Source organism: Corapipo altera, unplaced genomic scaffold, assembly GCF_003945725.1.
Source record: "Corapipo altera isolate COAL_440 unplaced genomic scaffold, ASM394572v1 45, whole genome shotgun sequence".
Classification (NCBI taxonomy): Eukaryota; Metazoa; Chordata; class Aves; order Passeriformes; family Pipridae; genus Corapipo; species Corapipo altera.
In genome coordinates, this window is record NW_020884877.1 from 17,974,283 (window position 1) to 17,987,725 (window position 13,443).

General features: G+C 40.0%; 1 protein-coding gene across 4 annotated transcripts in view; it reads left to right on the plus strand.

Annotated features, from left to right (window-relative positions):
- Window positions 1–13,443, plus strand: part of RBMS1 (RNA binding motif single stranded interacting protein 1) — a 145,479-nt gene that overhangs the window by 52,089 nt on the left and 79,947 nt on the right. Inside the window, exon 1 of one of the 4 annotated variants that reach the window (XM_027636964.1) lies at window positions 173–307. The exons of 2 other annotated variants lie outside the window; for them this stretch is intronic. In XM_027636964.1, the coding sequence (XP_027492765.1) occupies window positions 245–307 (63 nt within the window). In that variant the 5' untranslated portion in view covers window positions 173–244. Of the gene's footprint in view, window positions 1–172; window positions 308–764; window positions 870–13,443 lie in introns of those variants that run through there. One more of the 4 variants, XM_027636965.1, reaches the window with a different exon arrangement.

Here is a 13,443-nt window from a genome sequence, read left to right on the forward strand (position 1 = left end):
CTGGGCTGGGGCAGCCGGCGGCGGTCAGCGGGGCCCGTGGATGGCAGGCGGGGCGGCTGCCGGGGGGTAGGGTCGGCGCGGAGCGGGGCCGGGCGGGGCGCGGGCCGAGCGCGGGGAGCGAGGAGCCGCAGCCGGCGGAGAAGGCACGGAGGCGGAGAGCGCCCTGCAGCCCCGCCGCGCCGCAGCCCGGCGGCCGCCAAAGTTGCTCCCCATCCCGAGGGGGAGCGGGGGATCAGGCGGGGCGATGATCTTCCCCAGCAGCAACAGCAGCGCGGCGGGCGGCAGCCGGACCCCGTATCGGAAGCAGGTAAGGGAGGCGTGTGTCTGGGTTTGTAGCTCTCCCACCTCCGCGTTCCCCCAGCAGCCCCGAGGTGCTGGGGGAGGAGTGGGGAGAGAGGTGGCGACTGGCGTGAGTTGCAGCTCTCAGCCTTTTCGCTTCTCGATTTACAAAAAGCAACTCTTTTCTCCTTCTTATATATTTTTTTTCACCCCCTCTCACAAGCCGCGCCGTGACCTTGCCGAGTGCCCGGGCGGCCGCCGCCGGGTCACCTTAGCGGGCGGCGCGGGGTGTGCGGGGCGGTGCGGGGCGGCCGCGGCCCCGCTGGGCTCGGCAACAGGTTAGAAAGGACCCGGTGTCGCAACAGCGAAACTTTAGGCTGGTTGTTTTTCGCTCGGCGTGAAATGAGTGAAGGGGTCTGGGCGCGTTCTTTCTTTCAAACAATCCTCCAGAAAACCACCGCCGCCGCTCCTCGGGCGAGCCTCTGCTCCCCCCGGGTAGGGCACCCGGGGACCCTGTGACATTTTATGGGCAGAGGGATCGCTCTGATAAAGCTCGGAGCACTCACATCTGTGGAGCAGTACTGAAAGAGGTATTTCTTTGTTTGTTTGTTTAGTCGCTGGAAATAAAATATTTGAAATAGTTGGGTTACAACCTTGCTGGGCCGTTTGTCTTTGGCTGCGCTTTTTACACAGACACACACAGACACACACACACGCAGTGTTGGTATTAATGTTACATTATTTTCTGCTTAGCGTGTTATTTTTTCATTGACTCTTTGATTAAAAAAAAATAAGAAAAATCTTACTTTTTAAGTTAGTGGGAAAACGGTGCTGTATGTGTGTGCCAGAGGGTAAATGGAGTAGAGGTCACTGACAAGCTCCCAGCTTGACAAAGCATGCCAAAAATACTATGGCAGGCTTCTTTCCAGGTGAGGAAAAATCCTTCCGTGTCTGCTGCTCTTAGTAGTTAAAACAAGTAATTTGACAGATTCAGTCAGCAATACTGGGGAAGTTTGCCCAATTTTGTTTGGGGTTGGGATACGTTAAGGGCAGAAATAGCAAATCAGATACCACTGCTGCGCACGGTGAAGGGTTTCATATAAATAATGAGGAAATGGGCTTGGAAATTTTGAATTCTTGGTGTGTTGTTGGGACGGCACATGATCTGTGTGGCAGTGAAAGTTAGACTCTCATATTTTCTTGAAACTTAAACAAAAATTGGAGTTTCCTTTCTACTCCCTGTTATTTTACAGAAATAGCTTTTCAATAAGAATCACTGGTGTGTTATCTCAGCAGTGCTCTGTAGATGCTAACCAGCAGTGCGTGGAGTTATCTTTGTATCTTGTACTCGAAGTGTTCAAGTCCATACATAACAAAACATGATTATTGTGTGTGCTGGTTTTGGTTTGTTGTTAATAAATGTCCTAGATATGGCCATGGTGATGAACTTGTCTAGTGCTTCTGCAAACTTTATAAATGAAGCTCATTTATCAGATGCTATTTTGTGCTCTCCCTGCAAGGACCATTAATCGATGAAGGCCCCTTAAGTGGCTGTGCAGTGTGTTGGGCATTGGGCAGGATGTTGGCAGGAGTGGAGGGCAGTGGGGCCAGGCCTCGTGCTGGCAGGGCTGTGTTTTGTGTGCGGATGTGAGTTTGCCTGCTGGTCTGGAGCAGGCTGATAAGATGCTCTTCTTTTCACAGTGCACTCCTTAGATTCAAAGAGCTAAAAGGGCCGACTGAATCAGGAAAACAAACAGAGCCTTTTTTCCCAATAGGCAGAGAAAGAAATGAATGCAGGGGTATTATGTGGGCTTAAGACCCTGGGTACCAAAGGTTTCTTTTGTTAGTGTGTAGCTATTCTCTGCTCAAACACTTCCTACATAAGGAGCCAGGGTCTGTGCCTTTCTCCAGCTAAGTACATGGAACACTCCTATTAACTTCATTCATGTAGACTAATGTCATTTAAAGATTGGCTTTCTGATCTCCCTTTCACTCAGACTTCACCTGCAGGGGTGAGCTGATGTCAAACAGTGCTGAAGAGTGTTGCAAGCCAAATTTTTCAACTCTCGATAGTTAGAAAAGTTCAAATTAAGTGTCTGCGTTCTCTGTGTAACCCATATTGAGACAATTGCATTGTAGTTGTGCTTTAGCCTGAGTCACTAGGTACTGTTAGTGTAGGAAAAGTTGTCATCTGGATTTCTTATGCTAACAGCATGCAGTATATGAAACCAAAACATTTTTAACTTAAAAATGAATTTAAAGTCTTTTGAGTTGCTTGTATGTCTCTATTGGTATTGTAATATATATATGTGATATCAGAATAATATAAGAACACTTCATATTTAGCACTGTTCTGTTTCATTTTTAAGAGTCTATAGAAGATTCTGGTGAAAAGATGAGTGATTAATTGATAAAATGGAAGGTGACACTATCTTGATTTATTTTTAAGGCAATGTAATGTAGTGTGGATTTCTGCCTTAATTTAAAATATTGACAAAATACCATATAGCTACAGTAGGTCCAGAGCTTTACCCATACTCTTTTTATTTTCCCAAATAAGTATGTTTTGTTTTATAAACAAATCTGTGCTTATAGTATTACGCTTGTTACCTGCTATGTCTGCACTGTTGTAACTCAGGCATGTAGGAGCCGGTTGACATTCTCAATTTCAGGTCAGATTTGATTGGATAGTGCCTAGTCATCTTCCCTCTTTTAGAGTACTCGTAAGAGTACTAAAATATGGTCTCTGAAGTTGTGTTTTCAAAAGGATTTCCTGTGTTACAGGCAGACAGGCATGTTAAAAATATTCCTACCAGGCTTAAAAGTTAGACACTGCTTAAATGAATGTCAGCTCATCTGAGAATTGACTTGAAATGCAGATACAGGCCTAGTTAAAAAATGAAAACCACACAGTATCTGCAGTAATAACCTATCACAACACTCATGGCTATACATCCTGTCTGAAAAAGGTGGGTGTAAGGTAATATTTTTACTAACAAGGTTACTTGAGCTATGCAAAGAATGCACGTCTGCATCCGTAATGTGAAGGAAACAAAATGACATACAATATCCTACTTAATACAGGCTTTTTTAGCTCTTGGTTTGTTGAGGAGAAGATGATTCTCTGTCCCTCCTCCCTCTTTTATTATTCTCATGTAAATCAGGAGGCGCTCCTCTGGAGTAAATATTTCTATACTCTGTAAAATTATCATAAATGGAAAATTAGGCTTTCTCCTGCCATCTGCTCCTTGAATCTACAGAGCTACTGCAGCTATTTGATTAGGGCTTTTAAATCGCTTAGTGCAGAAAGGTTTCTCTGCTCTCAGGTTTCTTGGAGAGGAAGCCAGAAGCAGCTCTGGAGGCCTGGGATGGAGGCAAGTATGGGGTCCTGCCACCACAGCCTGGGTGCTCAGCCCAGTGTCTGTGCCTTTTAACAGCTTTGCCCAGTAACAGTGGTTCTCGTTACATTTTGATGACCGTAATGTTTATCTCACCAGGATAAGGAGATTTACATAGTTTGCTGCTTTCCAGAAGATTAACTGGGCGTAGCTGCACGCTGCACGTGAGGAATTTAACACTGATTTGATGTTTGGCCTGTGTAAGGAGAGACAGACAAAGGTTTTGATCAGTCTTTTGGTGCAGCTCTGATAACATCAGGTGTCATATCGCACGTTGGGTTTTATTAAAAGTTGAAGGTTAAGGTGGTTTCTAATGATGGTTAAATGAAGAAAACTTTTACCAGTCTCAGGCTAAAAATGTAGATTAGCCTTTCACTCTGTCTATAGGTTTAACCTATCAAGAAGCTACACCTGTAATTCTACTTTATTATTTCTCCATTGACACTGTCTGTGGTGTCTGTGTGTGTGGGAAGAGCCTCATTAAACTTACAAGAACCGGGCATGGTCATAACTCAAAACATGCAGCTCCATGGAGCAGTTTGCCCAGAACGATTTGATGTGACACCTCCTGTGTGTATGGATGGTGCTGGGGGTAGGAGGGAGAGCTGAGAAGCCTGAGATTGAACCGGTATCTTTGGTTACACAAATAAATGGGATTAGTGTATTTTTGTTTCTTTGTTTCAGAACTATTGTAATTTTGTATCACTGGTTTGCTGTGACAGACTTTATTTGCCTTTACGTTGTATACAATGCTAAAGGGTCTACCTGGGTTTCACAAGACTAAACTCCTATATAAAGTACCAGCTATTTTAATTTTTTAAGTGGATCTATAAGATTGTTTGTGAAGTTCTGCTTTATTCTCAAGGGAGCAAAACTACTCAGTCAGTGGGTTTCTATACTTGTAACAAAATGTGAATGAAAGAAATAAAAGGAAGCACCTTATCTTGTCAGGCATGATGTTATAGATTATGAAAAGTGATATGATTGTCTTTAGCAATTTGAAGGTTTTGTTTAGTATTTCTAACAGGGTGAACAATATATTTTTATCACTTTGTAAGTGTTATTGTTCAAAGTATGTGTCTTTGCCATTAAAATTCATATGGAAGGGAAGATAGAAGTCTGTGTCTTGAACATCTGCTGTTTTGTTTTGGGTTCATTTTTTTCCCCTGAAACTTCCAACTGTTAAAAAAAATTGCTTGAGTTAACACATTTCTGAAGGGTTAGATCCTTTAAACTAGGACTGCTGGCAGGGAGGAGAGGGGAAGGAAGGAAGGGAGGGGGAAATCCTTTCCTGAGAGCTTGAGATGGCTCCTAAAACATCCGCACAGTGCTGCAACCAAGTAAATAAAAATAATGATCATTTGACATTATAACTGTTTTGATCTGCTTCCCCCCCCCCCTCCTTTTTTTAAAGTCGTGATTAAAATTGACCTTTGCTTGTTGCACGAGATGGTGAGTAACAAAAGAAGTCAGTGGAGAATAGGAACCTTTTTTACTGGCTTTCCCTCATGGATCTGTTTCCAGCTTCTTATGAATGCTTTTCTCTTATTCAACATCCATCTGTTTTAAAAACATCTTCCTTGCTGGACAGCATGAAGGCTTATAAATCTGTAGTACTAACGAAGAGCGCATGGAGGTGTTTTGATCCTGGATGGAGTATGTTGGTCAGAAATTTTCTAAAGCCAACAGAAGCACACTTAAAAGTTCTCAAACCTCGTTGGAGTAATTGTGAGTTATTTTGCATATGTTTCAGAATTGCGGTGTACTGTGGTAATTATAACAACCCTGCAGAAGTCACTGTATTTGCAGCTTCCTGATGCAACAGGAAAGGGAAGGGATGAGTTAGAAATAGAGGAGAAATGTGGAGGGGAACCATGGATTAGATAAGCACAAGCCTGCTAACCCAGCGACTTGGTAAAGTACACACAATAAAAAAAAATGTGCTATAAGGGCTGGTTACTGTGATTAGCACAGCTTTAGCTCTGTTTTCCTCAAGAGACTGCAGTTAAGGCAGTGTAGCTGCAGCTGTGTATTGACACACAAAGTAGTTTTAAACTGCAGTTGAAGTAATTGAATGCTGGTGAGGGATTGCTTTAAACAGATTCAAGATGAACTAGGTTCATGTCTTTTGAATTAGTTTATTTCTGGCAGTTTAAATTTAGTAACTTTAATTACTGTTTGTGTAAATTGATATTTAACAATACAACTTTATACCAATTTGAAGACCTGAGCTGTGCACTTAGATGCACTGGCTTAAAAAATACCTGGCAAATATTTTGAAGTTTTATAATCTCTTCAAAACAGAAATACAGTTGCAACGCTTCAAAAATGTCTTTTTTGGAATTTGTGATATAGTATAAAGATATATCAGCTTCACGGTCGGTTGCAAAATAAAAGCTGATTATTACAGATATGTACAAATATGTAATAGTATAATATATAACAATACCTTTTTGTTCATGTATCCTCATAAAAGCTGTGTTGTTCGCTTACCTATAATTGTTTAGGAAATCACTGGTGTGTGTCTTATTTTTTTAAAGTATTCTACTCTGGAAAAATAATGTGACAAATAGAGAGGGGGTGTTTAGAATTTACTTATTCAGTTGATATAACTTTGTGAGGTTCAGTGGAAACAAACAACATGTTGTTCTAGGGGGCCTTATGTGGGCTTCATTTTCCTTGGTTGAAGAACAGCAGAAACACCAGGGCAAGGTGAATATCAAACTTAGTCTAGCTTAAGCCTTACCTGCTTGTGAAATTACATACTTCTTTACAGCAGCTAAATATACGTAACTTTTTATTTCATCATTGATTTTTGACAGTGGCACTTTCACACCCTATTCTGGTTTGTTTTTTTCTGTTTCTCTGCTTAGATGAGAAGGGAATTTATTTCTTTCCTTACCATCTATTGTTTTCTGTTCATTTATATCTGAGTCTCCTCTACCATATGGTGCTTTGCTTCAAGAAAGTGGAAACATGACTCCTTAGGTTAACTGCAGCTCATATTTTCTGTCATTTGGGTACTACAGCATAACAATGTTAGAATTCAGTCCTTTGGGATATTCGAGGTATGTGTGTGGCACTTCCATTTTTAGTGTGCTCGAGTGAAATCTCAGGGTGCAGGGGTGAGTTCGGATGAGCTATAGGGAGGTTTTCTCAGCATTGTTAGTCACTGCAGTCCACTTTTCATGCCTGTGATGTTACCAGCTCCCAGGAAGGCTGCTGCAACTTAATGGAGAAGTATCTAGTTATCTTTGGCAATCTGAAGCAGTGTTCATAGACGTTTGACTCCTTTGAGGTGATTCACAATCCTATTTTAAGATTTACCTGACCCACAGAAACTTTATCAGGTTGTGCCCCTGCAACAATCTGAAATCACTCAAAACACCAGGCAGGTAAGGGTAAAATCAAATGCAGATACTTGTTTACAAATCTACAAACAAGAATATGTAATTCTTAAAACCAAGGAATGGAAAAAACCCAAAGAAAATAGTGGTACAAGACCTGAAGGTTTCCTTTACCTTGTGTGCAGCCCTGTGGTACATGACCTCCAGTCTTCCCAAGGGGACTCTGGTTATTGTCCAATGCTCTTGCCTCAAGTTGTGTTCAGAGAAGAGACTCTGATTTAAGGCTCTGTATTTCCTTTCATACTCAACACACTAAGATAAGGGGTAGAGGTTTCGTTTTATTTTTTTAAGTAGGTGATGCCTCTTTCACTCAGCGTTCTTTCACCAGACCATAGGTTGTTTTTACCTGCTTTGGAAGTAATGATGTCTCTCGGGCATTACCACGTACAATGCTGCCTGCCCAGGCTTTGGAGTTCTCTTCAGCTAAGCACTAAAGAGGTGGTTGGTGTGTTGCAGAGGAGATTTCATGCTATGAAATAATGAATGAATTTCAAGTCTTGTGGTGTTTTTCTTTCTTTTCTACCTATATGTATAGTTTGCTAATAATGCTTTAAACAGAGATGCAATACATTTTTCAGTGGGCTACTCTGGGATTGTAGGAGACCCTGTCACTCCAACCTCTGCAGGTGACTGGCAGCTGTGTGTCGCCTGTGTGCCCACCTTTGAGCACGGCCATGGTGACCCATTTGGAACTGTTTGTATTGCTACAGGCATGTGTGTTGTTCTGGCTTAGCTTAGCTAATCATTTAGCTAAGGTTTTAAATAACCTATTACAACATGAAACTCTTTGAAGTATGTAATGTAGAAATAACATACAGTACAACTTTGTGTTAACTTGGCCCACTGCAGCTGTGCTGTGGGAGCGGACAGACAGAGTGGGTGTGCCACACATCTGTGAACACATGGCATGGCCAGGAACGTGCCTCCTGCCAGCCCGGGAAAGCAGCACCCACACTGGATAAACCTGGGCTTTTGCAGAGCTGGGCACACAGTTCCACTGATTTCTGTCCGGTATGAAAGCAACCACCAGCAGGACAAGATCCTTTGAAGTGTTTAGTGGTCTGTCTTCCAGAGTTCAAGAAGAGTTCTGAAAATATGGGTCTGAATTTTAAGACTCTTGCTTACGCCAGTGCATATTTACATACCCAGTGGTGCCACTGCATGGGGTTAGACTTCTGACATAAATAAGTGCTTATTGAGACAGAGAACCAGAAGACTTCTGAATTTCCTCCATGAGAAACCCAAGTTGAATAGTTGGTGTATCCTTGGGTTGGACTTAAACTTATATTCAACAGAATCAAATAGTATTTAAATTGCTTTAATATTATTCCACCCAATCTATTTGGCTTGCCTGATCCTAATTATGATAGTACTTGTGCTTATTTGAAAGTACTCTGTATAATTTGGAAAAAACATTTGAGTTAGGCTACTAACCTTTGAAACAGGGACATTTTTTGGCTTTTGTTCAGCATTCCATATCTCTGAATGCTACTTGTGAGAAAGACTTATCAAAACTGGGTTTTAGAAAAAGTATTTCTACAGTGTTTAGCTTAAACAAAAATATGAATAATAACACTTCCAATACACATCTATATGGGTAAATATTCCAGAATTAGGGACAATTTTTGAAATGAGAAAGCCAGAAGTATCCTATAGTACTGAGGAGCTATAGAGTATGTTTGAAGGCTTCAGTAACTTTAATGGTGAAGAATACCAAGATGTAATTCACTATATAGGATTTCAGTTGGTTAAAGGTGCTAGTTAAACTTGGTGTTGCACACTGCAACACCAGTAGAAGAATGCAGGGGCTTTTTGGTTGTTTGAAGTGCCCTAAGAGCTGCCTCCGTTCTCCGTTACAATATTCTGCAATCCTTTTGAGGCTAATGCAAGATGGAAATAGTTAAGGAAGTCATTGTTTCAGCATTATGTCAATATTTTAATTGCTGTAGTGACAAAATCATGTTAACTTTGGAACCAGACTTTGTCAGATTGCCAGCAAACATAGAACTGTCAGGTGAGGAGTGTCGTGGTCTCAGAAGTCACTAAGGAATAAAGACTGGCTTAGTCATTAGAAAAGGCACTCTGGCTTTTCATGTAACCATTCTTTATGTATTCTGATAAGTTGTTGGGAATTCCCTGCTCTGAAGGTGCTGACCATTTCGTACGTTCTGGTTTAACGTTTCTGTTGCGACTTAATTATTGTTGGTTTACTATTATTTATATATGGTTTTGTATTCCAATATATAAGATGATGGAAAGAAACATCTAGCCCATCTGCGTGTTTTATGTTTCTATCAAAAGACCTTATTTTGGTGTGACATTTCTCAGTCAACTGTCTTTCAAAATGAGTGAATCCATCTCCACCTTCTTCATTCCCTGAAATAAGTTCTATGTTGAGTCATTGTCCTGGGTGATAATAAAAGTCCCAGGTCAACCACACCTATAAAGTTTATTCATAGGGATTAAGATGGTGACTTGAAATTCAAATTGTCCTGTCACCGATATTTTGGATAATCTGAGGTAAACTGTTAATGTTTGACTCTTGTCAAAAGTACTTTTTAATAGTAGTTTCCTACCTCTCATAGATTTTGTACAGAAATGTACTAACATCTGCAAATGGTTCAGATACTACATCAATTAGAACTAAATACCTTGAGAAAAATATACACACATGTGCACATACATATATAGATATATGTGTTTAAGTCTGTCCTCTGAAGCTCAGGGTAGAGCAAATTACTCAGAATGATAAACTCCGTGTTCAAATTCTGCCTGTCACTTACTGTATAAGTAGTTTCTTTGCAATCTGTGGGAATGTCCATGTGAATACTATTATTGATAGTTCCAGATTATCAACAATGGCAGAGTTCATTTTGGCAAGAAACTGGACTGGTAAAACTATCTAGAACTCTAGTTTTAGAAAGAAGTAGATGTTGTTTTCCTGTTAGCATTAGTTAAGCTTATTTCTAAGCAGATGTTTGTTGTGCAAAAAGGCAGAGTCAACCATGAAAATATTACTGAAAACAGGAATAACTCCCTGAAGTTCAATGGCTTAGAATTTGCAGAATTTTAATCAAGATAGCCTTAGTGGTTTTATGGCCTTATCTTTCCTGTGAAATTAACTTCCTTAGGGTCTGGGGTTTTTCCTTTTTTTTTTTTTGTTCCACTGTGAAGTCTTATTCTAGTATTCTCTTGTTCCATTTTAACTTTGAAATTGCATAACTTCAAAATTAAAATATTTGGTTTATTTTTTGTTTTAAGGAAATGCAATACATGGTCTTTCAACTTCATTTTATTGTGGCCGTTGTAGCAAACTAACGATGGTTTATAAGATTATTAGCGTTAAACATCCAACTGTTGGACAGATTGATAAGCTTCAAAGGTAGAATTTCTTCTAAGAAAAGTGCAGATGAATATTCTTATTAAAAATGTGTTTTCTTGAAATTGTCCGCTGTATAGGACAAACCCGAAAGCAGTTGCTTAGCACTGTGTTTGTGCAGTAAGAATAGGCGAAGTGATTAATTCATCTTAAAATGTTAGTAATTATCTGGGCAGATTCTCTTTCACTTCAGTGTTTTAAGGTTAATTTTCAATTCCAAGTGTACTTATTAAAAGTATTTTCCTTTATCTATAACTTTCTGATGTGTTCAGAGGTATGATTTCTCAGCTGAATTCTTGTACTAAGAACAAGAACATAACTAATAAAGTTGTGGATGAGCTGAGCTCTGTGCCCAAATGAACTGGTTTATTCCTGGCTAGTGTTTGACACAGTGTTTGTCATCTCTAGCCATACATAGCACCAGACATGGTTAAAGTGACTTGGCTGTCCAGAGGTGGAGGCTGTCTCACACAGGTGCTGCAGTTGTATGTGCCAGCTGTGCTGACCACTTGGGCTCCTAAATACATTGGTGACTATAGCTGTAAGCACTACTTGTGTCACCTCTGATTTTAGCTATAACCACTTATACACCTGAGTTAAACTGTTATCTGTGCTGCCAGGGCCAGTTCTTCTTGGCAGTTAATTTCTAATATATTTAAAATGTTGTATTAGCAGTACGTCTGGAAGCTTTCCTAGGTGTTACTTAATTCTTTATTTTTTCATTTTAGAATTGACAGTGATTCATTGTGGAGTCAGACATTTACCCCAGCAGCTATTTGGATGCATCAAGGAATGGCATCCTGTAATTGCTCAGCATGCAGCTGCTAAATCTTTGTAGCTGAACTTCAGAACTAAGTTTTTGGTTGTAAAAGCAATCGTTCATTATCATGCACTCTGAAGTCTCCAACATTTTAATTTTAGAATAAGTCGTGTGGCTTGAGATTCAGACATCTGAATGATATTCTTAACCACTTAAAACCACTTTTCTCAGAATTTGGAATCTGTTAGAGTTAAAAAGTAGCTGCATGAGTTAAAACAGCAGTTCACAAAAAAAAAGTTTATCTCTTGGTTCAAACCAGGAGTGAAGTTTCAAATTAGAAGGCAATATGTGAGGAAAATTGATGAGGGCTAAGGAAGTGAGTTAGAACAGCTCTTCTGCTTGAATGATTCAAATATAAATTACAGCTATCAAAAAGAACAGGAAATGATAAGTAAAAGTCTTAACATGGGGGGATTTTTCTAATTGCATGCACAAGGATTTTGGACAAGATCATAATTTGTAAAGAGAAAATAGGATGTTTTCAGCAGTCAGAAAGTATTGGATCTAATAAGTGATAAGTGTCTACCAAAACGTCATCCTTTAAAGAATGAGAAAAGACTGACTTGGGTTTGTTTCAGATAAGGTTATAAGGAAAATCTGACCCTAAGGCCAGAGCAGCATTGCTGCATATGATGTCAGGATTTTACTGACTTACAGGAGACAGGTTTGTGCATGCTGTTTATTGCCTTACTTGTAAGGCTCATTTACAGACAGAGGTACCACGTGTGTTTGCTACAGTTGCTTTATTTTGTGTATGAAAAACCAATGTTGGTTTAATTCCTGATTGTTTGACAGTGTAATGGTGTTTTGTTACCACTTTTATGAGTCAGCACCATTGGTAAAAGAAGCAGTCTGAACTTCCTTTTTTTTTTTTTTTTCTCTTTGTTCTTTTCATTAGCAAGGGGAAGACACCAGGAGGGAGAAAGACCAGCTGTGGGGTCAAGGCTGCTGCTTTTTGGCAGTAATGTCTGCTCAAGTTATTCCTTGAACTACCATCTTGGTTTATGGGTCTGCAGTTGCCTCCATCACACTTTGTTCTTCTCAGCCAAATTGTGGTAAAGGTTGGCTTGAAAGCAGAGCTGCCAGCAAGACCAGCAAAGTCATCTTTGTTCTTTATTTGGTATTGCACCAAAGCTAGTTTATCAGACCAGCAGATCTAACCAACAGTGCTAAAGCTTTTTGACTTCCTTATACCACCCTTTTCACTATATGTACATCCTTGATCTCTCAGAAAATGCTGTTTCTACTTCACAACTTCTATCAGGAGTTGACTTTCCATGTAAAAACACCCTATCAGTAATGCTGGAAAGACTTCAGCTTTCTGTGCTGTTCTTAGTTGACATGATGCTATGTTGAGGCCATCAAAGGTCAATGCAGGCAAATCATTCCAAACGTGCAGCTAGATGTCTACTGGGGAGCTCCATCTAAAGTTATCTGCCTTTGGAAATCTTGCTCTCATTTTTACGGATGAATCTTTGGTTTTAATCTTGCCTACCTTTGACACTTCAAGAATTTCATCCTACTGAAGGAATACTAGTTTCCTTATTTGTAAGGAGAAACAGACTACTATTTATAAAAGTAGGCTCATGTGCTGCATTGTGCTATGCTGATTTTAGCAAACGCCTTGCTGTGTTTTATCAGGTCCCCAGATTTGTTGTGTTCACAGTACTGTAGTGAATTGCCTTAATGTATGACACAACTCCTTCTCTTCTGTGCACCCTTAATCCTTTGTACTTAGGAAAATTTACATTTTTAATAATTTTCCATAAAGATAATTAGATTTACTAATTGGTTAGATTCTCTTACTACTGCTACTTTTAATTTAAATGTATTGTGTTCCTATTTGTTATGGCTTAAAATTCAAGAGTTCACCCACAGATTGTCTTCAATTGGTGTTCAGGAGCTTTGTGCTTTAAACAGACCTAAAGTCAAGCTCTCTGAGCCATGGTTGTAGACGTGCTGCCCAAAGTGGCTTTCATTAAACAATAGAATGGTTTTGCTAGAAATAGCCTGGATCTATTGAGACTGATGCTGAGCAAATGCTAACAAGCCTGCTTGATCCAAGCTGAATGGGGTTAAATAGTATTTGTACTACACTAAGACTTGTGTTCTGGAATATCCTAGTCCCAGTTTTCCGAAATGATGCTGGAAAAATGATCG